This window comes from Pseudophryne corroboree, chromosome 3 (genome assembly GCF_028390025.1).
Source record: "Pseudophryne corroboree isolate aPseCor3 chromosome 3, aPseCor3.hap2, whole genome shotgun sequence".
In the NCBI taxonomy this organism is placed as follows: Eukaryota; Metazoa; Chordata; class Amphibia; order Anura; family Myobatrachidae; genus Pseudophryne; species Pseudophryne corroboree.
In genome coordinates, this window is record NC_086446.1 from 557,522,351 (window position 1) to 557,549,808 (window position 27,458).

Genomic DNA, 27,458 nt, shown 5'->3' on the forward strand with positions numbered 1-27,458 from the left:
CAGGAAAGTGACAACACAACACCGGGTTTGGTTAAAACCACAGCAGCTCTAACACTGCCATGGATTATTCAGAGAAAAAGGGGAAAACAATACAAGTTATACACTACAAGCTAACACAGAAATCTAACAGAATAACAGAGAATAAGACGAACAATGGCTACAGAGAATATACATACGTGGGGAATCTTTCGCATGCGCGACCTGGAATCCAGTCCTCAGCTATCAGGTAGAAAGCCTTCAGAGACATGAGGCTGGCCAGGCAACAGTGGTCTTTATATACACAACATACATTCACAATACAATGGTACCTGTAATCTCATTGTCCATTGGACACAGGGATGTGTCTCTACATTACAAGAGAGGTCATAGGTGGATTTGAACAGGTGGGCTGTGTCTTTCCCCAACTGCTCTGGTGGGAGGTATCCTCAGGATTCCCGCCGCATGTGTAATTTACAGCAAATACAGTTAATGTTCATAATCTACTTCTGTACATAACTATACGCAGGAGCGAGCGAGCCTTTCCTAACTAACACCGGAATGTTACCCTTAAAATACCCTACAGCTGGATACTAGACACCACCTTTCAACCTTTATCTGACCCTTCCTATCATGCAAAGATGAATCTCTCCGTCCAGGAACAGTTTAAACTAATCATACTCGCTGACATGGTCTAGGGGAATATTAACTACAATATGCACTGTTTGGGTTAAGTATGCTACGATCGAGTCGCACGCTACACGCTCACAAACTCCGCCGTAAATACACATCTCATGCGCATGATCGCCGTAGCGATCCTACGCAACTTGCGGGTATGTGCACGCACGGGGGAACAGGTGCACGAGCAGCGTGCATGTGCATGAGGGGTTAGTACAAGGGGTATGCATCATGATATTTTTCGACTTTGACAGTCCACCCTTTGGCAGTCAACAATAACTGCCACTATCTAAACAATTAAGCAGAAAAATATACAATACAATGAAATACCTATAAATGATTGGGTGGAGGGAGGAGAGGAGAAGGTGGGAAATGTATGACCTAGTGGGATAGTAAAAGCATGTATGTATGAAATTCATGTCTGAGTGGTCATGTATCATCGTGCCGTACATGTTCTAGATAAGCTTTGAGGTATTGCGAAGTATACATTAAATCCTTCTTATCCCGTATTAAGGGTCTGTAAGTGGGCTAACAAACACTACCGAGCTCTTTTTGGCTTTTAGTTTCAACAAATGGGGTGCACATTAGTTGATGATACATGGAGGGGGAGAATATGTGAGTGCTAATATATGTACATATATCACCTGTCGACTATGTGTGTTACCACCTGAAGATCGTAGAGATGAAGATAAGAAACATGTGTTATAAATACATTCATATGATAATGTGTGTAATTGTCCTTGGATGTCTTGTTGAAGTCTTGTCCGGATAGGTGTATCTTTGCTGTGGGTGGTAAGCAAAGTTTTTCAAGTGTCCATAGAAAGTTAAAGTCTCTAAAGTGTCTCGCAAAGTCTGTGAAAATGTTCATCAAAGGTCTGTAGAACTGTTCATCAAAATCTTCTTCCGAGTGGATGTCTTTTTACCTTGGAGAAAAACAAAGGAGAAACGGGTGAAAGAAACGGACCGTGGAATCACGTCTAATCACAACATTGTCTCGATTGATGGGTCATAAATTAAACCAGTTGTTGTAACAATGCCCTCGCTCCTTAAACCTATCAATTTGGTACTGCGCTTGCAATGTATTAAAATCCGAACACATCTAAATATCAATCCAATCATTATGACAACTCCCAGGATACAAAGGAGAAATTTCCCTACATTCACAATAACATTTTGAGTCCATTCTACTAAACCTGAGAACCAATTGCGTGGGTTCAACCATGAAACCCAGCCGGTCAGTTCATTACTCACAGCAGGAAGGGTAAGGTTGTGTCTCCTTCGGAACTCCCACTTCAATTGCAAGATATCGTCCATCTTTTGATCTATGACCTCGGTTGGGTCATCAGTGCTGTTTGTGATATATGTACAGCACTTCACGCCGTACTGAGGGGGTCATTCCGAGTTGTTCGCTCGCAAGCTGCTTTTAGCAGCTTTGCACACGCTAAGCCGCCGCCTACTGGGAGTGAATCTTAGCTTATCAAAATTGCGAACGAAAGATTAGCAAAATTGCGAATAGACACTTCTTAGTAATTTCTGAGTAGCTCCACACTTACTCGGCATCTGCGATCAGTTCAGTGCTTGTCGTTCCTGGTTTGACGTCACAAACACACCCAGCGTTCGCCCAGACACTCCTCCGTTTCTCCAGCCACTCCCGCGTTTTTCCCAGAAACGGTAGCGTTTTTTCACACACACCCATAAAACGGCCTGTTTCCGCCCAGAAACACCCACTTCCTGTCAATCACATTACGATCACCAGAACGAAGAAAAAACCTTGTAATGCCGTGAGTAAAATACCTAACTGCATAGCAAATTTACTTGGCGCAGTCGCACTGCGGACATTGCGCATGCGCATTAGCGACTAATCGCTCCGTTGCGAGAAAAAAATACAGAGCGAACAACTCGGAATGACCCCCTGAGTTGCTAGGGTGACACAATACCCGCCTGTCACCGCTGTGAGGTAATTGAGAACAATCCTGTGCTGGATCAGTTCCATTTTGTAAGCTTGCAATTCCCTCCCAGTATACCTGAAGGTGTCATCATACATCTCGGTGATATTGTCTATCAGGTTCGCTAGCGCAGTAATATACCTAAAATTTATAATTCATCTGGCGGTACGGGTGATATCTAATGCGAGTAGGGATTGAATCCCCGTGGATTCGTGGATCAAATCAGAGGCTGCGTGCTCTCTCCTATCTATAAGGTCTCTCTTAACAATATGTTCGTAGTGAGTGTGAGTGTAAGGAGCTTGAGCATTGCGGTGAACGGCTTTCATCTTATCATGAGTAATGGTCATTACTTCTGGCAACACTCTTCCAATGTAACACAATCCCTCTGAGTTTGGGGCAAGCCACTTATACGCCTTCCTCCCACATATGAAATATGCATCATCGGGGAGGACATATGGGACAGAATATGACATCACCATATTGCAAACCTTCCAGGTGAAAAATCCTATCCCTAACTCTCTCATCTGTTCAGTACACGTATCAGGCTGTATGATATGCGCACAGTATCCTGGTGATACTTCTCCAACCCGCATGGTCCTACTTCCTAGAGTGTACCTATACTGAAAATATCTCCCACCGTTGGCTATTTGGCGTAAAAGTTCTGAGTCTACGGGCATTCTATCGGCTCTGTGAAAATGCCATGGTTTGGTTGTTCCATGTCACTTCCCAATTTCCCGGCTTTCGGGGATTGGAAATGTTAAAACATACTAAGGACCTATCCACATGATATTGGTGGAGCTTCAAACTAGGAGGCCTAGAAATATTACATTTCTTGTCCACCGGTCTCCCACCCCTTAATTCAAGTACCTCATCTATTGTTAAAGAGTATGGCACTAGTCCTGACTTGCTATGACCGTGAGGTACTTGTGAGCACACCCAGCATTCCGTTTGGTTTAAAACCTTACCCACTAATGAGTGATAGTCACTCAATGGATGACGGTCCATGTTGATATTAAGGCTGGACTGACATCTCTGGATGCATCCGTCCTCAACTATGTTTTCACAATTCCTACAGATACAATTTTCTTCAGCTAACAATCCTTCACAATGTCTCCTAGTGTCATTGTCGTGCCTGTGGCTACACGGGACTTGGAGGATTCCGAGTCCCTTGATGTGGTCAGGGCTTTGAAGATTTATGTGGCCAGAACAGCGAGGGTTAGGAAAACTGAAGCGCTGTTTGTTCTGTGTGCAGCCAACAAAGTTGGTGCGCCTGCTTCAAAGCAGACTATTGCTCGCTGGATCTGTAACACGATTCAGCAGGCGCATTCTACGGCAGGATTGCCATTGCCTAAATCGGTTAAGGCCTATTCCACTAGGAAGGTGGGCTCGTCTTGGGCGGCTGCCCGAGGGGTCTCGGCTACTTGGTCTGGGTCAAACACCTTTGCAAAGTTCTATAAATTTGATACCCTGGCTGAGGAGGACCTCCTGTTTGCTCAATCGGTGCTGCAGAGTCATCCGCACTCTCCCGCCCGTTTGGGAGCTTTGGTATAATCCCCATGGTCCTTACGGAGTCCCAGCATCCTCTAGGACGTTAGAGAAAATAAGATTTTACACTCACCGGTAAATCTATTTCTCGTAGTCTGTAGAAGATGCTGGGCGCCCGTCCCAAGTGCGTACTTCTTCTGCAAGACTTGTATATAGTTATTGCTTACATAAGGGTTATGTTATAGTTTCATCGGTTTAGACCGAGACCATGTTGTTTGTTCATACTATTAACTGGGTAGTTATCGCAAGTTATACGGTGTGATTGGTGTGGCTGGAATGAATCTTGCCCTGGGATTCCCAAAAATCCTTTCCTCGTACTGTCCATCTCCTCTGGGCACAGTTTTTCTAACTGGGGTCTGGAGGAGGGGTATAGAGGGAGGAGCCAGTGCACACCCAGAGTCCAAAGTCTTTCTTAAAGTGCCCATGCCTCCTGCGGAACCCGTCTATTCCCCATGGTCCTTACGGAGTCCCAGCATCTTCTACGGACTACGAGAAATAGATTTACCGGTAAGTGTAAAATCTTATTTTAATATTTATTGTAATGTTTGATAGAATTGTTGATTAAAGTTACCATGTTATAGATAACATTGGTTCAGGTTCAGCAGCTCGGAGTAAAATCGCACCCTATAGTACATGATCATTTTATTCAATTATTCCCTCTGGACTGACTTGATCCTTGACCTAGTTTTCGCTTTCTTCCACATCGCCCTAGTAAAAATCTCTGCAAGGAGAATATATTATTTCTTCCCTGGGAATGTGCAAGCTGAAGAGGTGTGCTTTTTACCTTTGGAATTGTAAAATGGTTCATATTCAGTAATTTTTATTCTTTTTAGTTTTTTATGTTAACTTTAGTTTTGGTTCAACTACTATTGCTTTCTGCTGCTGTGTGCCTTTATATTTTTTAATTTAAGTGGTGGTGATGTTCTTATTTCTATTTCTTCATTTTTATAGTGAACGTGCCCCAACATTTTCTTCTCAAATTACAAGACTGGGCAAGAGTAGATTGGGTGTCATGGCAGCTCTTGCAGCAGAAGCTAAAGACCTCTCAAGATCTGTCCGCTCCCTGATAGAAGTTGATTGTGAGTTTATAGTTGTTGTTTTTTTATTATTATTATTATTGTTATTATTATTATTATTATTATTATTTTTATAATAATTATCAAATTATAATTTCTAATTTGTGACAAAATATATTTGCACATTATTTTAAATCTATACCCTTGGACATTTTTGCTTTTCACAAATGTGTTACATGTTAGGTTATGTATGATAGCTTGTGAGTTGCCGAAGCTGCGGGATTTTGTGCGAGTCTGCCCATATTTTTAAAGCAGCAATCAGTGACTGCTCCAGAAATGGGGCTGAAGCGCAGTCCAAAATTCCAATATGGGAGCCAAACTAACTTCCAGTGAGTCCCGGCCAGCGATATTTTGCAGTGTTTGGAGTGGCAATTGGTGTGGCTTCCCTATTTATATTTTGGACTGCTCTGCAGTCTCATATATAGAACCACCACTGGTAGCAGTCAGTTACAAGGCAAAACCACCCTGGTAAATGATTGTTGCTTTTAAAATACAGGCAGACTCGCACAAAGTCTCGCACCTCCACCAGCTTGCAGGCTATTACAATTATTATTATTATTATTATTATCCTTTATATGGCACCACAAGGAATCTGCAGCACCCAATTACAGAGTACATAAACAAATAAGCAAAACAGGAAAACAGTAATTTACAGTTGAAGACAATAAAGGACAAGTACAAGGTATATGAAAATAGCTGCATCAGCAGACAACATTGAAATAAGTATCAGGGTGGCAGAAAACCAAGGGATCTGGTGCTGTCGAAGAGGGTTTAAGTAAGAGAAGGAAGAGCACGTGAGGGAAGAGGGCCCTGCTCGTAAGAGCTTACATTCTAGGGGGGAAGGGGGGCAGACAGACAAAGGATGGGATTTGGCAGAGTGGTGAAGAAGTGGACTTTGACAGCCCTTCCAGAGGAAGGGGGCCATGACTTCTTCACCAGATACAGTACATGGGAGAATGATGTCAGAGTTGGTAAAAGGGATGGGGTGGGGTGGTAAGGGAAATGAGGTGGCTGTTTGCCGATGGTCTGGTGGGATGTGATGTCCTGAAGTATGGAGTCAATTTTGGATGTGAAGTAAGTGGCAAAGTGAAGAGCAGAGAGTGAGGACGGGAGACGAGGTGGGCGCGGGCAGAGGAGGAAGTTGACAGTGGCAAAGAGGCGTCTGGGGTTGGAAGACTGGGAAGAGAAGATATTCTTGAAGTATGACTTTAGCGAGGCATGCGCAGTTCAGACCTGATCGCAGGCTGTGAGAAAACGCAGCATAGCGATCAGGTCTGAATTACCCCATTAGGAGAGCTGTTATGGTGATTTGAAAACATGCTGGTTGTGCGTTTTTGACAGATTTTTTAAAACTTTGCATAGCCATAATTTGGAAACGGCATGAGATATTTAAATAATATTTTGTATTTTGCTTAGACTACATATATATACACTCTCTCTGTATACCAAATGTTAGCAAATTCTGAGCTGGTGAGGTAAAAGCAGTGTGTTGATTTGACATGGAAAGACCCGTGACTGGCCAGCACACTGGAATATGGGAAACACACCTACAGTATATATGGGAAACACACCTACAGTATATATGAACATTGTTTACTACGTACACCATTGTCATTTATTTTTATTTCATGTTACCCTTCCTATCCTCCCCCCAATCTTTAGATACTTATTTGAGATGTTGCTGAAATCTTTTTTACATCCCCTATTTTCTTAAATGTAAATATTTAATTCCCACCTTACTGCTCATACACACAAGCACTTTTGTGGGCCCATGCTCTATGTGACCACATAAACGTTTCATTTTGGATTTAGTTTAAAGCACAATATGTGCAATGAGTTATCTGCCCTCTTTACAATTCTGTGTCTACCATTTATTAATGTATGCCAGCAGGGGATGTCTTTTCATACCACGAGCTGCTCCACTTTCTTGACATAATGAGATTTACTGCACAGGAGGAACCATTGAGGGCAAAATGACTGACAGAAAAGTTGTAAAACTGTGAATCATGTGGTGAAAAAAAATACAGTCATTATTGTATCATCATTATGCAATGAAGTATGTGTTCAGCCAAATCACAAGGAACAAGTAATGTGTTCTAGCACTATATATATACATATATATATATGTATATATATATATATATATATATATATAATATAAGTCGCAATACACCCTTTTGTTTAAAAAACTATGCAGGAAATGAGAAAACTGAATACTTCAGTATGTACCGAACATGGGTGCCATCTTGAAATCGGCCATCTTGAATCTAAGTCAGTTTTTTCGAATGGAAAGGGGGTCGTGGTAACATGTCAAACAACACCCGAATTTGCTGAAAAGTTTATTGCTGCAAACAGATTTGAAATAGCAGGTATGGTTCAAAAGTGACAACACTTTTTGTTGTTGCAGGTAACTGAAGATGGCTTTGACAAAAGAGGAGAGAACTGAGGTCATTTTGATGTCAAACGTCATGTGCTGCGTTGTGGGCTCTTCATGAAGAATGCCAAAACCATTGTTGAGGTTGTTTCGTCAGTAGCACTTTTTGGACAACCACTCCGTGACTTCTCAGCAACAGCCCCAGTTTCTCAGGATTTGCAAATTAGGCAGCTGACAGTGTTATGTGAAATTGGTGGTCTTTCTGGGTGCCGGTTGTTAAAATCTGCAGCTATGACACGGAAACTTTGTTCTCCAGACATCTAAATGACCTCAATTCTCTCCTTTTGTCAAAGCCATCTTCAGTTACTTGCAACAAAAAAGTGTTGTAACTTTTGAACCATAACTGCTATTTCAAATCTGTTTGCAGTAATAAACTTTTTTTTTTTTAGCAAATTCTGATGTTGTTTAACATGTTTCATGACCCCCTTTCCATTTTAAAAAACTGACTTAGATTCAAGATGGTCGATTTCAAGATGGCGCTCATGTTCGGTACATACCCTAAAAGATAACCCACCACACCCATACCTTACTGGAGTATTCAGTTTTCCCATTTTCTGAAATAAAAGGGTGTACTACGACATTTGAATCATCCTGTAATGTGTGTGTGTGTGTGTGTGTGTATGTATACATATAGATGTATGTACGTATATATATATATATATAGTTATTTTCATAGTCTCAACAAATTACCCAGTGCTGCACATTGCGAGGATGCCAGTCACATCAGTCCCTGAGCCACTTGGAGGGGTCGACTTCAAATCGATGCGTTTGCAGTTATGTTGAGAACGCATCACGGGGTGGCGCCATCACATATTTGCTGGGCGGCCGTGCCCTGTGCTGGGCAGCCCCCAGTATGTGAATAGATTTGTGCAGATCTTGCTGCAGAAGCAAGATCTGTGTCCATCTCTGAATAACCCCCATAGTAAGTTCCCATCCCACATGCAGTCAAATACACACAGAGTGGGGCCAGTTTTATCAGGGGCCAATTCATTTAGCTATAATCTCCCTATATGTTTTTGGATTTTGGGCATACAGAAAACAGAGAGAACATACACAAGTTCCCCCAATTTATTTAAATGACACCAATAAAAGTAGCAAAATATCATTATTCGTAATATACTCTCCAAAAAAGCCAATTCCTTCCAAACCTGGCAAATTGCAATATGCACACTAATTGGTGTATAATGGGTGTATTCAATTCCTGTCGGATCAGTATTCAATGCCTCAGCCAAACTCAACAGGTTTTGGCTGTTCCGACAATGGCAACCCGACTTTTTTAAAAGTCGTATTGACATTGTCGGAAACAGCGCTAAAACCTGTCGATTTTGGCCACGCATCCGACAAGATACGCGGATTCCGACAATTCACGTGTTTTCCGACAAGAAGGGAATTCCAGACTTGTCGGGAAAAAAAGAGCGAGCGTTGAATAGGTTGAAAACCCTTCCGACTTAAAACAGTTGGAAACTGCCGTCTTTCCGACAAGGCGGCAGTTTCCGACAGGAATTGAATATACCCCTAAGCCTGATTCAGAGATGGACGCCTAAGGTACAGCATCTGCGTCTTTGGACGCAGCTGCTGTGCGAATGCTAATTGAGCAAGAGGCGTCTAAAGTCAAAAGACGACCACTGCGGACATCTCGGATCTGAGTGCTGCATCTGAAGACGCATCATCGGATCACCATCAGTTGCAGCATCGACCGTCTAACAGGATGGCCTGCTCATATCCTCTGCCAAGGCCAGTATATCAGAGTTGGAAAAATGGTCGAAAATGGTGCCGACACGCTTAAATCTTTTAAAACACAGTCTGTCCCTGCGCCAAATGGCTTTCAACCTGCCAGTCAGGATGCAGAATTCAGGATGCGACCAGGGCCTCACTTCGGTTCCCGTGCATGCCCGGCGAACGGGGCTGTCCATTTGGAGGCGCAGTACAAGCACATGGGATTCACAGCACAGTAGACTAGGAGGACTTATTATTATAATTATTACTATAAGAAGCAAGTGTATGGCATCTACTAACTTGTGAGGTCAGAGACCAGCCTTTTTGAAAGTGCAACATTTTGGGCAATAAATAAAGCAGATAGGTCTGATTTGAATAACACGACAGTATTTAGTAAGTGTTACAATTATAACATACCAGGAGGGAAACTTCCTGTCATTATCACATTATTAAATTATGCTTGTCCTTCTTAGACACAGAAAAAAAGAAAATGCAGATGGACATACTATAGTACTAAGAAATGATAATCAGGGAAAAAACTGAGGTGCTTACATAATTTTTGGCCAAAATATTTTTGGGGTAATCCCCCACACCCCTGGAAGAGTAAGTGGATCTCCCGCATCCCGTCAATCTTTCTAGTGCGGTGGGCAGGATGGGGAGATAATACTGGGATTGCGACTGATCGCACTCTGAAGCCATCTCACTGGTGCGATCGCCTCTGCCTGATTGACAGGCAGTGGCGCTCGCGGGGCGGGAGGGGGCATGCCAGCAGCATTAGAACGCCGTTGGGGGCGCGGTCCGGACAGCGTAGGCGTGTCTGGACCGTGCGACATCACACGCCACCGCTGTGACCCAAAACATGGCGGGTAGCCACCTGCAAGCACAGCTAGGCTGCACAGGCAGGCAGCTACTCGGCCGGTGCAAAATCATCGCCGCCGTGCGATGCTTTCACACCTGTGGGGGGAGGGGCTTGACATGCAGGGCAGACTAACCCTGTTCTGAGCATCCCCCTGCATGTCAGAGAATCTGATTGTACATGTGCTCATTTTAGCACATCTACGATCAGTTCTGATTCAACCCCTGTGTACGGAGGTGGCAGGGCTAAATGGTGAGAGCTTGGTCCTTAATAATGTGGTACAGTATGAGAAATGCTGTTACATAAAGCAGGAGCAGGCCTTCATTCAGCATTGTCCAATTGTTTTTTGTTTTTTTTGACCTTTCAACTAATTCAGGAAAGAAGATTGGATCACTTCATACAGGATATATAACCAAGTAGATAAACTAACATGTTATCTTTCAAATACAGTAGATCCAGGTCAAGGAAAAAGGGGAAGAAAGCTTATTAACATTAAGTGGTGATTGCAGAATTGAAAGTGCGCAAGTTTGCTTAGTGTGTTCTGGGTAATGATGTATGCTCAGAATATTAGCACACACAAATACAAGAATGCAGAATCAAAATGCCTGTATTCTGATGGCATCTACGATACACTTGTGACTGGAGAGATGGAATTCTCACATGAAGGGGTGTTCGCACATACAGTACAGATGTGTTCTCCTTCATCGTTGCTGCAGTCACGCTAAACAGCCTTTCTAGTTGCATCTAGTTGTGAGGTTATTTACTAACCCTGCCATCTTTTTGTGCATTTTCCCTGAAAATGCATCTTATTTGCATTGCTATCCCGGTTATGTCAGCAACTTGAAAGGGGGGAAGCTGCAACGTTATTAAAACAGATAATTGACAAGTGCCCCCTACCCTGCAGCGCTTTGTGCGGTGCCTCCTCCGCACACACCTAATTATGGCCCTGCGAGATGCTACATTACAGTCATTTCCTGGAGAACACTGTAACATAACATTTTGTATACAGATACAGCCGCAGTTGCACACAGAATATAGGCATGCAGCATATTTTTGACAAAAAAAGACGCCCGATGTTAGCAGAGTTGTATGGGAACTGCCAGCTCACTTACGCCAGTCATCTCGCAGTGCATGGCCTAGTGAGGCTAGATGTATGAGGACACAGCTGTAGGCTAAATTCAGCAAGGGCAGCCCATGCAGACCAGCAGGTAAATGTATATACACACCTGTCTGGAGGCATATATTTGACACCTAGTGTAGGGCAAGTGAACACTGGCGATGAGGTGCATGGATTGTTCATGCAAATGTGTACGCATCTGGTGATGTGTAATCTCTGCACATGTGTGTAACTGAATATGGGCAACACAGTGCCACAATGATTGGCTTGCGGCCTCACAGCGCTCAGGTCTTGGATTTGATTCCTACCAAAATCCATCTGTGTGGAGCTTGTTTCCTGCAGATATCTGGTTTCGTCCCATAATCCAAAAACATACTAGTAGGTTAATTGGCTTCTGACCCTAGTGTACAGTATATGTGTGTGTACATGTGGTACAGAATATAGATTCTAAGGTGTACTGGAGCAGGGATGATGTGAATGACTATTGTCTGTAAAGCACTGCGGAATATGTAAACAACTCGTAATACATATTCTTGCCATTCACATTTCTTTTGAGTAATGTTAATTTTACTTCTTACTCTGGATTAGACGTTTACATGCAGCGGGCGATGTTCACGCAATGGGGCAGTTATCAGCAAACTGCCGTGCGAGGGTGCGGCTGCAATTCTACTCACACTGAATACTTTGTTGCCGAGCAATTCATAGGAAATGGCAAACAGCAGAGGTTCGGTATGGTGTTTTTTCCCCAAAAGAGCTCACAGGTGATCAAAACTCTCCTGCTGCTGTAAACCACTCTTGTAGTCATAGAAGATCATTGCTCTTCAGCGGCCTCTGTTGAGCTCCATAACAAGTTTGTGTAGGAAGTGAACATTCTGACTTCTTCGATGTGCAGTGCTGCTTAAGGGCCTTATTCAGGTTCAGTTGTAAATTAGTAAAATGGCAGATCAGCAGAGTATCGGCCTCTGCACAAGCGCTGCGATTTGTGATTTTGGGGGGATCGCATCTTGCTTCTATGCGATTGCAGGTTGATTGACATTGCATTCGCAATTCTGCAGCTGCATTCGCAGAATTGCGAACACATCGGTGGGCAGCTTGTTCTGTGCTCTGTGGACTTTTAACATGCTGGGTGGCTCTTGCTGTGCAATTCTCTGCAGTTGGAGTTCTGCTACAATCGCTGAACTGAAGCTGAATAAGGCCCTATACAGTATATAGTTCTCTGCCTTGACATTTCACAAGAACTTTAGTCAGAGATTACACTTCACAGTCTGACAGTCAAATTGTCAGATTGTGCCTACTCTACAGCCCAGTACCCACGGGCCGATGCAGGAGAGATGTGTGTTGAGCGAACCGCTCAGCACACATCTCTCCTGCCGCTCAGCACAGCGCGATCTGTGCTGAGCGTGCGGCGGGAGACGGGGGGGCTGCTCACTTCACCCAGCGGGTGAAGTGAGCGACCCGCTAGATTGGCCTGCATGCAGGCCAATCTAGCAGCAGCGATAGCGATGTGCGGGGCCGCGCATCGCTATCGCTGAGGGGGCTACACACGGAGCGATCATGCTGATATTCTAAGCAATCTGACTAGATTGCTTAGAATATCAGCATGATCGCTCCGTGTGTAGCCCCCTCAGCTTAGAATATCGCTCCGTGAGTACCCCCCTTACCTGTGTGTTGCACATCCAGAAACTTACTGCACCCCCTCATATCTACCACGTCTTCTTAATAGAAAAAGAAATGAGTTGCCATTGCAGTTTGTACAGGTTACTGATTTCATTCCCTTGTACTTGAGTTATTGCTTATGAACAGGCAGGGTTTGCTGGAACTAATTACCATGGCTGTGAAACACTTCTATACTTAACTCATTAAAAGCATTCGATTTATTTGAAGAGTACATTGATTGCAAACTGGATTATTTCTCTGTTGGTGGGCAAGCTCCTGCAAGGCACTTAGACGGTGAAGTTCTTCAGCAGTGTAAATGTGGCATACAAAGGTCTGTGAACAAGGGTTTTTTTTGTTTTGATTTTTTCTGGGGTGGGGGGGGGGGGGTTTGCTGTAAAAATTACAAATTTGGTGACTATTTTTTGTGTGTGTTTTTCCCCCTTGTATGTGTTGAGATGTTCATTTCTTTAAGTGTCATCAATTCGCGGGTGAAAAAGGGACACTGTTGGAAGCCTTTCTCACCTTTTTGGATACCGGCATCAATTAAGATGAAAGATGCAGTGTTACCATACTCACTGTTCCTTGCTTGCTAGCCGACTAATTGGGTTTAACACAGTAAAACAGAGGTCTGGACAATTATTAAAGTTCAAGTGTTAATACATAACGTCACTTAAAAATAAAAGAAACACAACAATATTTGTTTCAAGCAGTTATCTAGAAATGAACAGTGCTCCCAAGCAAGTAATTAATTGAAAGCATTTATTTCATATTTACGCTTTCTGTACATTATGTTCTGCGATTAAGCAAGTTCTCATTACAGCTCGTATTGATGTAACCACTGACTGACCTCTTTCCCTCCTCGATAAGGTGTCCCTAGTGCCTTATTCACCCCTACGCCACAGAGTAAATCAAAGCTCCACCCAGACTTTTGAAAATACACCAAAAAACAAGAAGTTAGATAAATGAAATATAATCTTTTCAAAGCGCGGTTGTATATAATAAGAACTAGGTCGCTAGTGGATGTAGATTCACTAACACTCTCCAGGGACGTAAGATCGCATTTTCTATTGAAATACTGCTCACAGTGTTGCTTAGTTGGCTGATTAGAGTTCACAGATTGCAGATTTGTACTGAAAATACTCTACAGCAGCAGTTTTGGTTCTTAGGCAGAACTTAATCCAAATGGGTTACTGACTTAATTAGCCAAGAACATCTAGTGTACAGTATGTCATGAACTGTATTTGTTCCTACTATCTGAATCTGCTTTGTTGTGCCTTTTTTTTTTTTTTTACATCTTCATAAAAAAAAAAAAAACACCACAATTATTATTTTAGATGTATTTTTGTTAAATGTTTTTACTTAGGGCCTGATTCTGATTTGGACGTAAAGCGAAAAAGCAAGTAACTTTGGCCTGAATATAATGCTACCCGCCCGTCCGGCGAACTCGGACGTTTTTTCAAAGGGGCAGTCATTTACATTCCAAAACCGTGCCTTGTCTTTTACCCCTTTCAAAAAAAAAAAAAACATCCGAGCTTGGACAGCAACTTGCATGTTCGGCAAACTCGTACGGTATTACATCCCTTTGTGTCTGATACAAACTTTGTTGGAATGCAAGGAGAGCAAATGCATTTATATTTTTTCTGTGCATGGTAAATACTGGCTGCTTTTGCATGTAGCCGACAAATGTTATACATCTTTATTTGTACACTACAATGTAGATTTCAGTTTTTACACAGGTGCACAGTTACCGGCATTTTTTTGCTTTACTTCCAAATCCGAATGAGGCCTATACAGTTGCGTCCTCATACAGCTAGCCTCAATATGCCATGTAACGCAAGATACCTGGCGTGAGTGAGCTGCCAGATCCTGTGCCATTCTGCTAATGTTGGGCGTCTTTTTTTTTTGCCAAAAAAATACATCTTAGTCGGAACGCGATGTGACTAGGACGCACCAGGAAACTGTGCTGATTAATGGGATATTCAGTATGACGCCTGTATATTGTGTGTGACTGTGTCTCTATATGGAGAACAACGGAACTTGTATTGGATAAAATTTGTATACAGATTCAGAGACTCAGTTGCACATAGATCATAAGAAGATGCCCCGACATTAGAAGATTCTCATGGGACATGGCGCACCAAGGGGGGCTGTATGTCGTCACTGCAGCAGTGATGTATGAGGACACATCTTTAGTTTTGAGAATCAATTACATACAACAGGATCCTTAACCTGGACAATTACATCTAAAGGGCCCCATACACTTATGCGACCACATGTCGCAGGCGATCACACCGGCAGCCTCCCGGAGGGCAGGATCGCCCAAGATACATTGTATGCTCTCCTTTTGCATACAATGTAACTTGGGTGATCCTGGGCGAACATAGCCATGCCCCCAGGTCGGACCTGATTGAATGTGCAGCACATTCAAACTGGAGGATCCGATCCGATGCTCACGGCAACGCGGATCGGAAACACCTCCAAAATGCCCGATTTCATCCGATATATCGGGCCGAATGCCTGAAATCGGGCATTATCACTCTAGTGTATGGAGCCCTTTAGTTATAGCACAGTACAATTAAGCTTGTTTGGTATTTCTCAATTATACATGCGCCACTGCTGTTATCTTACCAGCACCGATGTGCAAAGCACTGCTTCATATCTCCCTGTGACTGTCTCAGGTCAGTGAATAAACATCACACAAGCAAAAGGAATTAAAAACAGCTTATCCAATCACATTACAGTGCCACTGGGATTGCCATGGTGTTCTTTTTACATAAGTTTTAAAAAGTCGCAGTTTGAAATACTGTACTGACTAGTGACCTTGTAAAAGTCACAGAGATCCTACAATAAAAATCTAATTTGAAACATTACTTTGATTGGCAAAGCTGTGAGGTAGTCAGCTAGAAATGTTATGCTCTGTTATTACAATACTAATTCCAGTGGCAGAAAGGCTTAATAATTAGACATTAATACACTGCAGCTAACTTATAATGAAGTCTCTTACCTGCTCACACGGTTTACGGGGTTTAGCAAGTCAAAAGCAACAAAAGGTGAGACTTCATTCAAACACCTCAGCAATTGCAGGATAGTCCTGATCACAGGGAGGTCTCAGACAAGATAGCAGTTTACATGCAATACAAAGGCCCTCATTCAGGTTCATTCGTTAAATAGCAAAAATGCGTGCGTGGACTTCCATATTGAAATCGCATCCCTGAAGGCTGTGGTCACAATTTGATTGACAGTGGCGGGCGGCAATGTGACGTTAGTGGGGAGTGGTCCGGAGTGTCTGGACCATTTTAGGGGAGGCCGTGTGACATTGAAAATGGCGACGATGACCCTGCATACACAGCCTGGCTGCGTATATGCAGGGAGTCAACCTTAATTTCTGATCCTGCGATGTGATCACAGGATATTTGCTGGCGCATTGCAGGGTGGGTATTAGCATGCTGGGCGGCCTTGCTCTTTGTGGGCAGCCCCCAACATGCGGTCATCAGCAGTAGCAGATTCTGCTATTTAACAGAATTTGCTACTGTAGCTGAACAAGGTCCAAAGTCTGGTAATGGGTATAAAATAATAAAGCATAAGAAATAAGTAGGGTAGACACAATCCAGTGTTGGCTAACAGGGAATACGTACAGGAGACCAGCAGAAAAAATGCCGGCTGTCAGTATATACCGACAGCAGCATCCCGTCAGCAAATCTCTTCACTGCGCTCGCCATGCTTTGGGTCCAGTGATGAACTTGGCTCGCCGCAGGTCATATTCCCTCTCGGGTGGTGATGTGGACCCACCCCCTGAGCGGGAATAACGGGCTGCAGTCGGGATTCCAACAGCCGGCATTCCACCGCCTTTCAGGATTTCAGCGTCAGTATCCTGAATGCCGGGATCCCGACTGCTGCTACATTAACCGCATCCTGTTAACTGGCATCCAAATGTGATGGGCAAAGACAGAGGCAGGCCAGGTACACTCCAGGGTCTAATAACGGGTATCCAAGTATTAGTGGGCAAAGACAGATGCAGGGTCAGGTTCAGTCAGGGGTCCGTTAACAGAAATCCATGTAATAATGGCCAAAGACAGGCACAGCCATGTTCATTCCAAGGTCTGATAATAGGTATCCTAGCATTAGAACTGCGGACAGGCACAGGAGTTAGGAGGCAAATGTCTATAATTAACACGTACTAGTGGTTTTAAAAATAATACTGATAGTGACAACCATAAATATAATTCTATAATACACAGAAACTGCTAGAAACCGGGAAACTAAGTCAAAAGTACAAGAGTTGTTGATACAAAATTAAAAAATAATGCAAATTTGAACATTTCAGATGTCCCATACGTTGACAGATATATTGTATTTTACATTTGTTGTTCAGTTTAGTGCAAACTATAGTTATTTGTTATCAGCCATTTCAGGTTGAGAGTCTGATTGTGGTGTCTTTCAGTGCGATCAGTGCGCTATTGAATGGGTATTTGAAGGGGAGTATTGGGCAGCAGCCTTAGACTTGTCCATTCACCCATTGTCACACAGTCACGACTCTCAGATCGGAAATGGTAGGCGGTATGGTTATTCTCAGATATTTCCGATTCTGTTATTTGTACCTTATATTTTTATGCGCAACTTAAAAGTTTGACTTAGTGGCCCTTGAAGGAAGGGCATAGGAAAAAGAGGAAACACAGATCTCTAGTATATTTTTAGATTTAAGAAGCTTAAATACTGTCTTGTATGTGTGTTTTACTTTGTCAGTGTTACATTGACAATGTTGGCCAGAAATGTAAGTTGTTGCTATGCATCACACTGGGAAATCAATCAGCTGGTTGCTGAAGGTAATATTGCAACCAGTATGTAAAGTTAAAAGTAATATATTGTTAATTTATTCGTGTTGATATTTCTGGGATGTGGCGGGGTAAATACTTACATAAAAAAATTAATTTGATATATTCAAACAACGGTTCATCAACCACCAGTGTGTACCTAGCATCACTTCAGACATGCACCAAAATCCTGGGATGATGCACATGAACGCGCATCAGTTGGAATGTCTGAATGCAAGCAACCCTGGACTAAATCCTGGGTCTGCAACCCTGCTCCCAACCAGGGTCACGGAGCTGAGACCCGATAATTTGCCGGCGTGCTAGACCTGGCAATTTCTTGGGTATGATGTATAAAAGGGTTCTAACATTAATTAGCTGAATAGGAGATTAATGGGGATAGTTAAGCTCTACAGCCCTGAAGATGTATTTAAATGATCAGTACTCAGATCCCAAACACTAGGGAGTATATTTACTAAAGTGCGGGTTTATAGAAGATGAGATATTGCCCATAGCAACCAATCATATTCTCCTTATTATTCATCTAGCACCTTCTAGAAGATAATATCTAGAATCTGATTGGATGGTATGGGCAACAATTCCACTTCTATAAACCTGCACTTTAGTAAATATACCTCTAGTACTGATTGGAACTGATGACCTTGAGATTGGTGTGAAGGTGTTATGGTGTGCTGATAGGGACAGCAAATAACAAGTTAGATAAAACTACCATTTCAAATAAATTGTTGGGGTTTAATGTGTGGTAACTCCCTATAGATCTCTAACAAGTTGGTACTTTGCTTTGCACTGTAATGTTTACAGGAGTTGAATGAACTAAGGGAGCGAGAACATATACTCTTTAGTCTCCTCCTTTCCTAGAGTGCCAACCCACCTTAAGAACATCTACTGTATAGTAAATGATAGCACTGAAGAAGTAGTGATTGGCAGTGAGAACAGTGCAGTATGATTGGCCAGAGTGCTTCCTGAGAGCATTTTATTGGAGTCCCACACAGCATTGGGTGCAAGAAGTGTCCATACAATAATGGTTATTATTCATGCAAATGTTTGGGATTTTCTATCATTTTAGTTGGGTCTCACTATATTCGTGAAGGATAAAGCAATATTTGTTACAAAATAATACTAAATGAAAGTCCATTCTGTTAAGGACTGTATTTATCATATATGCACATTCCTAGAGCAGCTGTGTATTGATCACCAGATGCACCTGTAGTTCAACCGCTGTAGCAGGGCTAGTCATCGTCTGCCACTTCAACATCACTTTTCCCATTGAATTTAACATATTCACTAGTATACTCTATAGTCCCCCCAATTCAAAGGAATGGATAACTAGTGACCAATGAAAGGACTCATGGGCCCTCATTCCGAGTTGTTCGCTCGCAAGCTGCTTTTAGCAGCATTGCACACGCTAAGCCGCCGCCTACTGGGAGTGAATCTTAGCTTAGCAAAATTCGGAACGAAAGATTCTCTAAATTGCGAATAGACATTTCTTTGCAGTTTCTGAGTAGCTCGATACTTACTCTGCCACTGCGATTAGTTCAGTCAGTTTCGTTCCTGGTTTGACGTCACAAACACACCCAGCGTTCACCCAGACACTCCCCCGTTTCTCCAGCCACTCCCGCGTTTTTCCCAGAAACGGCAGCGTTTTTTCACACACACCCATAAAACGGCCAGTTTCCGCCCAGAAACACCCACTTCCTGTCAATCACACTACGATCACCAGAACGAAGAAAAAACCTTGTAATGCCGTGAGTAAAATATCAAACTTCTTAGCAAATTTACTTGGCGCAGTTGCATGCGCTGTTTGCGGAAAATCGCTGCGATGCGAAGAAAATTACCGAGTGAACAACTCGGAATGAGGGCCATGGTTAGGTAGACTGAGTCATACGCAAACACTGAGAAGGTTAGGGCAGGCAGCAACTAATCTAGGTCAGTCCATTAACACTCAGTTCTTGAAGCATAATCTATAATGAGCCCACAATTATAAATCTGCTGTCACTTTAAGGTGACTATAGGTCGACAGTCACTAGGTCGATATGGATGGAAGGTCGACAAGGTTTCTAGGTCGACATGTGCTAAGTCGACAGGTCTAAAGGTCGACATGAGTTTTTCAAATTTTTTTCTTTTTTTTAATTTTTTCATACTTAACGATCCACGTGGACTACGATTGGAATGGTAAAGTGTGCCGAGCGAAGCGAAGGCACCATGCCCGAAGCATGGCGAGCGAAGCGAGCCATGCGAGGGGACGCGGTGCACAAATTTGGGATCCCGGTCACTCTATGAAGAAAACGACACAAAAAAAAAAAATCCTCATGTCGACCTTTAGACCTGTCGACCTAGCACATGTCGACCTAGAAACCCTGTCGACCTTCCATCCATGTCGACCTAGTGACTGTCGACCTATAGTGGTCGACCTAAACATTGTCAACCTAGACACTGTCGATTTGATGAACCACACCCGTAAATGTCTGTAGAAAAAATGGTGATAGGGGAACATGGACATATAGCCATTACTAATTTAGGGGGTATTAACACACAGTGCCCAGGAAAATATTAACAGTACATTTGGCTTTAAATATCTGGCTGCCTTGCGACAATTGGGGCTTTTGTAAGATTAGCTTAATTTTTTTGACGTCCTGCAAAAGAAAACAGAAATTGGCTGTCATGTGATGTGCAACCATGTTGATTCATTTATTGTTCATTGATAATAAAATAGCACTTTTGTATCGAGTAACAAGCAGATATTTATGTCATGCGTTTGAAGATTCAGTCTTGCATTAAATTTGTGCTGCAAGACTGTGAGACTTTTGTGCTTTCTTCACTTAACATTAACTGCATAAAATTGTTTAACTCTCTATAAATATATGCACTTGCATAGTTATTATTTTTGACAGCCATGGATAGTAATGAGTCATTTAGTTCTAGAAATGCTTGAAGGTTGATTACGAAGCATGGAAGCCAGATGACACGTTCCGCTTAGTCTGGCCCTCACCTCCCTTCAATGTCAGGCTCCGTTGTTTCCATGGAGATTCATATCAATGTTCACAGCACAATAGCATACTATACTTTATAATGTTGTTTATTTCTCTGCAGACACCTTATTACTTCTGTGAACAGGTCAATCAAATATTTAACAAAAAAAGCTTATACGTTACCACAGGAGCATTTTCTCAAGCTATTCAAATGATTTTAGAGCCAACCCACCACCGATTTAATTCATTTGCTTCTCTTAGCGTCATATTTCCTTTGATCATGTATACTGTATATTATTTATAAAGATGTCACAAGTGAAATTGGCAGCTGGCACTTACGATTTGACTGCATCATTTCATTTGTGAGTTACTCTCTATCTGCATTGCGATATTATAATGTTCTGTTTTAACAGCATTACTGTTTTAAATGTTATAGTATACAGTCTGCTTTGGGGGTCTCTTACTCCACATCACACAAGTCAGTCAAAGAGACCGAAGTCGTATTCCCTGAAAAATGAAATAAAATGTTCTGAAAGTCCCTGAAAGCAGGGTACAATGAGCTTAGTATCTACCTATAAACACACCGACCATCACCAGGCTATGAAAGTCTGGACTGGTTTCTCTATAACAAAAAGACCAGCAGCATAGGTTCATATAGTCATAATGGGAACCTTATAAACACTAGGTAGATTTCCCCTATGGCAAATCAGCCCTGTGTTGAATAGCTGTTCCTGGCACTGCCATGTTAATTATGTAAAGTTAAGAAAGAAAAAGAAAAAGCATCCTTGTGATTATATAAGTCTGAGTCAGCCAAAACTTCACATCAATATATTCAGATGTGGTCACCTTCATCAAGTCGCAGGTGTGATTTTGCCGCGATTGCGACTTTTCGCAGCAAGGTGCGTATAGTCACACTCACAGTCGCTCGGTTCTTTTTCTGCGGATCGCAGATACAACTATATGCACGCCCACGCGAATGTCACACACATCCCGGCAAGCTGAAGAGTATTGCATCTGTATATGAAAGGCTGCTTATTACACAGCAAAATAATATACACCTGATGTAATTATTTAGATAAATCCACCATGCCCTTTCATTCACTAGATTGCTGTTATTCTCTAATACATCAAACACCCAGTAGGTGCTTCTCTAATACATCAATCATAGTGACCGACAAGTTTGCAAATATGCTTTGCACAACGGTGCTGTGTGTTCCTAACCATGAGAATTATCAGTGATATCACAGTAACTGAAATTGTTGAAATCTCCGCTTTTTTCATTTGTAGCAGACTAGTTTAGCAGCAGTGCAAACGCTAAGCCGCCGCCCTCTGGGAGTGTTTCTTAGCTTAGCAGAAGTACGACCGAAAGGTTAGCAGAACTGCTCGTAAAAATTTTCATGCAGTTTCAGAGTGGCTCCAAACCTACTCCTACCTTGCTATCACTGCAGACAGTTTAGTTCCTAGTGTGACGTCACAAATACGCCCTGCGTTCGGCCAGCAACTCCCCCGTTTCCCCAAGCACGCCTGCGTTTTAACCTGACATACCAGCGTTTTTTAGCACACTCCCGGAAAACGGCCAGTTACCACCCAGAAACACCCACTTCCTGCCAATCACTCACCGATCTACAGAGCAACAGAAAAGCATCGCTCGACCTTGTGTAAAACTGCATAGTTTTGTGTGAAAGTACTTTGCGCGTGCGTACTGTGGCCCGTATGCATGCGCAGAAATGCCGATTTTTAGCCTGATCGCCGTGCTGCGAACAACGGCAGCTAGCGATCAACTCGGAGTGAGGGCCATTGTTCTTTTTAACTGAGGTGCAGTGGGATGTCACATTAACTAATATTGTAATATCTGAAAATTCTAAATTGGGGGTTTTAGTGGAACTTTATTAAAAATCTCCCCCCAAAAAAACAGACACTGATATACCAAATTATTAATCACCTGGAAAATCCACTACATCATAAAATGGAGTAAAATGTGGATAAATCTTCCATAACTGTAGAAGCAAAATTTGGCGGAGATCGGGGTTCACCTGCAAGTTTGTTCACCTGCATCTCCGTGGTTGTGCTGGCAACATATTATCTGCTCCATTCAACAGCAATACGGGACTGGGCAATCGCCATTTGGATATTTCAGCAGCCGCACAAGCACAGTATCTGCTGTATATTTTGGTCAGTGAACTGTACAATAAACAGGATTCCAGAGAAAGCAAACAGGACTGCACATCTAAGCAATATAAGATCTCCAGTATAGGAGCACCTGAGCAAAACTAGTATTGACTAGTAATTAACCTCTTCACAATACTGGATCGCTGCTGTTGATGAACATTTTACCTGTATGCAGGAGCGGATCTAGGCACGGGCAAGCAGGGCGGGCGCTGCAGCGGTCACGAGCACAGTCACCCGCCTTTTAAATTAAGACAGTGAGTGTGCCTACACACTCCAGAGACAGGTCATTCTAGGCTTCTTCTTATCCCATTCCCCATGCCGAGATCACCATCAGTAGCACTCGATATGATCCTGGGGTCACAGCCCATTATGATGCAGCCACAGACCTTCATATGTGACCATGCTCTTGTCCAATTTCTAAAATTGGAATGTTGGAAAATGCATCTGATTGTTTTTATATATCTGAAGTTATATGCAATTAATTTTTATTATATTTATAATAGAGTTAGTATAATGGGATATATATACCAGTCTCTAGATACTATAAGTGTTCAGTTGTATTAGATGACAATTGGTATTATATTAATTCCAGTTTCTCTAACGTCCTAAGTGGATGCTGGGGACTCCGTAAGGACCATGGGGAATAGCGGCTCCGCAGGAGACTGGGCACATCTAAAGAAAGCTTTAGGACTATCTGGTGTGCACTGGCTCCTCCCCCTATGACCCTCCTCCAAGCCTCAGTTAGATCTCTGTGCCCGAACGAGAAGGGTGCACACTAGGGGCTCTCCTGAGCTTCTTAGTGAAAGTTTTAGTTTAGGTTTTTTATTTTCAGTGAGACCTGCTGGCAACAGGCTCACTGCATCGAGGGACTAAGGGGAGAAGAAGCGAACTCACCTGCGTGCAGAGTGGATTGGGCTTCTTAGGCTATTGGACATTAGCTCCAGAGGGACGATCACAGGCCCAGCCATGGATGGGTCCCAGAGCCGCGCCGCCGGCCCCCTTACAGAGCCAGAAGACAGAAGAGGTCCGGAAAATCGGCGGCAGAAGACATCCTGTCTTCACCAAGGTAGCGCACAGCACTGCAGCTGTGCGCCATTGCTCCTCAGCACACTTCACACTTCGGTCACTGAGGGTGCAGGGCGCTAGGGGGGGGCGCCCTGAGCAGCAATAAAAACACCTTGGCTGGCGAAAATACATCACATATAGCCTCCAGGGCTATATGGATGAATTTTAACCCCTGCCAGAATCCATAAAAAAGCAGGAGAAAAGTCCGCGAAAAAGGGGCGGAGCCTATCTCCTCAGCACACTGGCGCCATTTTCCCTCACAGCTCAGTTGGAGGGAAGCTCCCCTGGCTCTCCCCTGCAGTCACTACACTACAGAAAGGGTTAAAAAAGAGAGGGGGGCACTAATTAGGCGCAGTATTAACAATACAGCAGCTATAAGGGGAAAAACACTTATATAAGGTTATCCCTGTATATATATAGCGCTTTGGTGTGTGCTGGCAAACTCTCCCTCTGTCTCCCCAAAGGGCTAGTGGGGTCCTGTCCTCTATCAGAGCATTCCCTGTGTGTGTGCTGTATGTCGGTACGTTTGTGTCGACATGTATGAGGAGAAAAATGATGTGGAGACGGAGCAGATTGCCTGTAATAGTGATGTCACCCCCTAGGGGGTCGACACCTGAGTGGATGAACTGTTGGAAGGAATTACGTGACAGTGTCAGCTCTGTATAAAAGACAGTGGTTGACATGAGACAGCCGGCTACTCAGCTTGTGCCTGTCCAGACGTCTCATAGGCCGTCAGGGGCTCTAAAGCGCCCGTTACCTCAGATGGCAGATATAGACGCCGACACGGATACTGACTCCAGTGTCAACGGTGAAGAGACAAATGTGACTTCCAGTAGGGCCACACGTTACATGATTGAGGCAATGAAAAATGTTTTACACATTTCTGATAATACGAGTACCACCAAAAAGGGGTATTATGTTCGGTGAGGAAAAACTACCTGTAGTTTTCCTGAATCTGAGAAATTAAATGAGGTGTGTGATGATGCGTGGTTTTCCCCCGATAACAACTGATAATTTCTAAAATGTTATTGGCATTATATCCTTTCCCGCCAGAGGTTAGGGTGCGTTGGGAAACACCCCCTAGGGTGGATAAAGCGCTCACACGCTTGTAAGGGCTCTACCCTCTCCTGAGATGGCCGCCCTTAAGGATCCTGCTGATAGAAAGCAGGAGGGTATCCTAAAATGTATTTACACACATACTGGTGTTATACTGCGACCAGCAATCGCCTCAGCCTGGATGTGCAGTGCTGGGTTGGCGTGGTCGGATTCCCTGACTGAAAATATTGATACCCTAGATAGGGACAGTATATTTTTGCCTATAGAGCATTTAAAAGATGCATTTCTATATATGCGTGATGCACAGCGGAATATTTGCCGACTGGCATCAAGTCTAAGTGCGTTGTCCATTTCTACCAGTAGAGGGTTATGGACACGTCAGTGGTCAGGTGATGCGTATTCCAAACGGCATTTGGAAGTATTGCCTTAATAAGGGGAGGAGTTATTTGGGGTCGGTCTTTCAGACCTGGTGGCCACGGCAACAGCTGGGAAATCCACGTTTGTACCCCAGGTCGCCTCTCAACATGAGAAGACGCCGTATTATCAGGCGCAGTCTTTTCGTGGACAAGCGGGCAAAATGTTCCTCATTTCTGCCCCGTGACAGAGGGAGAGGAAAAAGGCTGCAGAAATCAGCCAGTTCCCAGGAACAGAAACCCTCTCCCGCCTCTGCCAAGCCCTCAGTATGACGCTGGGGCTTTACAAGCAGAATCAGGCACGGTGGGGGGCCCGTCTCAATGAATTTCAGCGCGCAGTGGGCTCACTCGCAAGTAGACCCCTGGATCCTTCAGGTGATATCTCAGGGGTACAAATTAGAATTCGAGACGTCTCCCCCTCGCCGTTTTCCTAAAGTCGGCTTTACCGATGTCTCCTTCTGACAGGGAGACAGTTTTGGAAGCCATTCACAAGCTGTATTCCCAGCAGGTGATAATCAAGGTACCCCTCCTGCAACAGGGAACGGGGTATTATTCCACACTGTTGTGGTACCGAAGCCGGACGGCTCGGTGAGACCGATTCTAAATCTAAAATCTTTGAACACTTACATACAGAGGTTCAAATTCAAGATTGAGTCACTCAGAGCAGTGATTGCGAACCTGGAAGAAGGGGACTACATGATGTCTCGGGACATCAAGGATGCTTACCTTCATGTCAAAATTTACCCTTCTCACCAAGGGTACCTCAGGTTTATGGTACAGAACTGTCACTATCAGTTCCGACGCTGCCGTATGGATGGTCCACGGCACCCCGGGTCTTTACCAAGGTAATGGCCGAAATGATGATATTCCTTCGAAGGAAGGGAATTTTAGTTATCCCTTAATTGGACGATTCCCTGATAAGGGTAAGATCCAGGGAACAGTTGGAGGTCGGTGTAGCACTATCTCAGGTAGTGTTGCGGCAGCACGATTGGATTCTCAATATTCCAAAATCGCAGCTGGTTCCGACGACTTGTCTTCGGTTCCTAGGGATGATCCTGGACACAGTCCAGAAAAAGGTGTTTCTCCCGGAGGGGAAAGACAGGGAGTTATCCGAGCTAGTCAGGAACCTCCTAAAACCGAGCCAAGTCTCAGTGCATCAATGCACAAGGGTTCTGGGTAAAATGGTGGCTTCCTACGAAGCAATCCCATTCGGCAGATTCCACGCAAGAACTTTCCAGTGGGACCTGCTGGACAAATGGTCCGGGTCGCATCTTCAGATGCATCAGCGGATAACCCTGTCACCAAGGACAAGGGTGTCCCTCCTGTGGTGGTTGCAGAGTGCTCATCTTCTAGAGGGCCGCAGATTCGGCATTCAGGACTGGGTCCTGGTGACCACGGATGCCAGCCTGCGAGTCTGGGGAGCAGTCACACAGGGAAGGAATATCCAGGGCTTATGGTCAAGCCTGGAGACATCACTTCACATAAATATCCTGAAGCTAAGGGCCATTTACAATGCTCTAAGCTTAGCAAGACCTCTGCTTCAAGGTCAGCCGGTGTTGATCCAGTCGGACAACATCACGGCAGTCACCCACGTAAACAGACAGGGTGGCACAAGAAGCAGGAGGGCAATGGCAGAAGCTGCAAGGATTCTTCGCTGGGCGGAAAATCATGTGATAGCACTGTCAGCAGTATTCATTCCGGGAGTGGACAACTGGGAAGCAGACTTCCTCAGCACGACCTCCACCCGGGAGAGTGGGGACTTCACCCAGAAGTCTTCCACATGATTATAAACCGTTGGGAAAAACTCGACAGGTATTGCGCCAGGTCAAGGGACCCTCAGGCAATAGCTGTAGACGCTCTGGTAACACCGTGGGTGTACCAGTCAGTGTATGTGTTCCCTCCTCTGCCTCTCATACCCAAGGTACTGAGATTGATAAGATGGAGAGGAGTAAGCACT

At 43.7% G+C, this 27,458-nt stretch overlaps 1 protein-coding gene across 4 annotated transcripts in view; it reads left to right on the forward strand.

Moving 5' to 3' along the window:
* The window catches only part of STXBP4 (syntaxin binding protein 4), a 506,433-nt gene that overhangs the window by 355,820 nt on the left and 123,155 nt on the right, over positions 1–27,458 (forward strand). For all 4 annotated transcript variants that reach the window (XM_063961265.1, XM_063961264.1, XM_063961266.1 and 1 more), the window contains one exon: positions 5,097–5,224. In XM_063961265.1, coding sequence (XP_063817335.1) covers positions 5,097–5,224 — 128 coding nt within the window. The remainder of the gene's footprint in view (positions 1–5,096; positions 5,225–27,458) is intronic.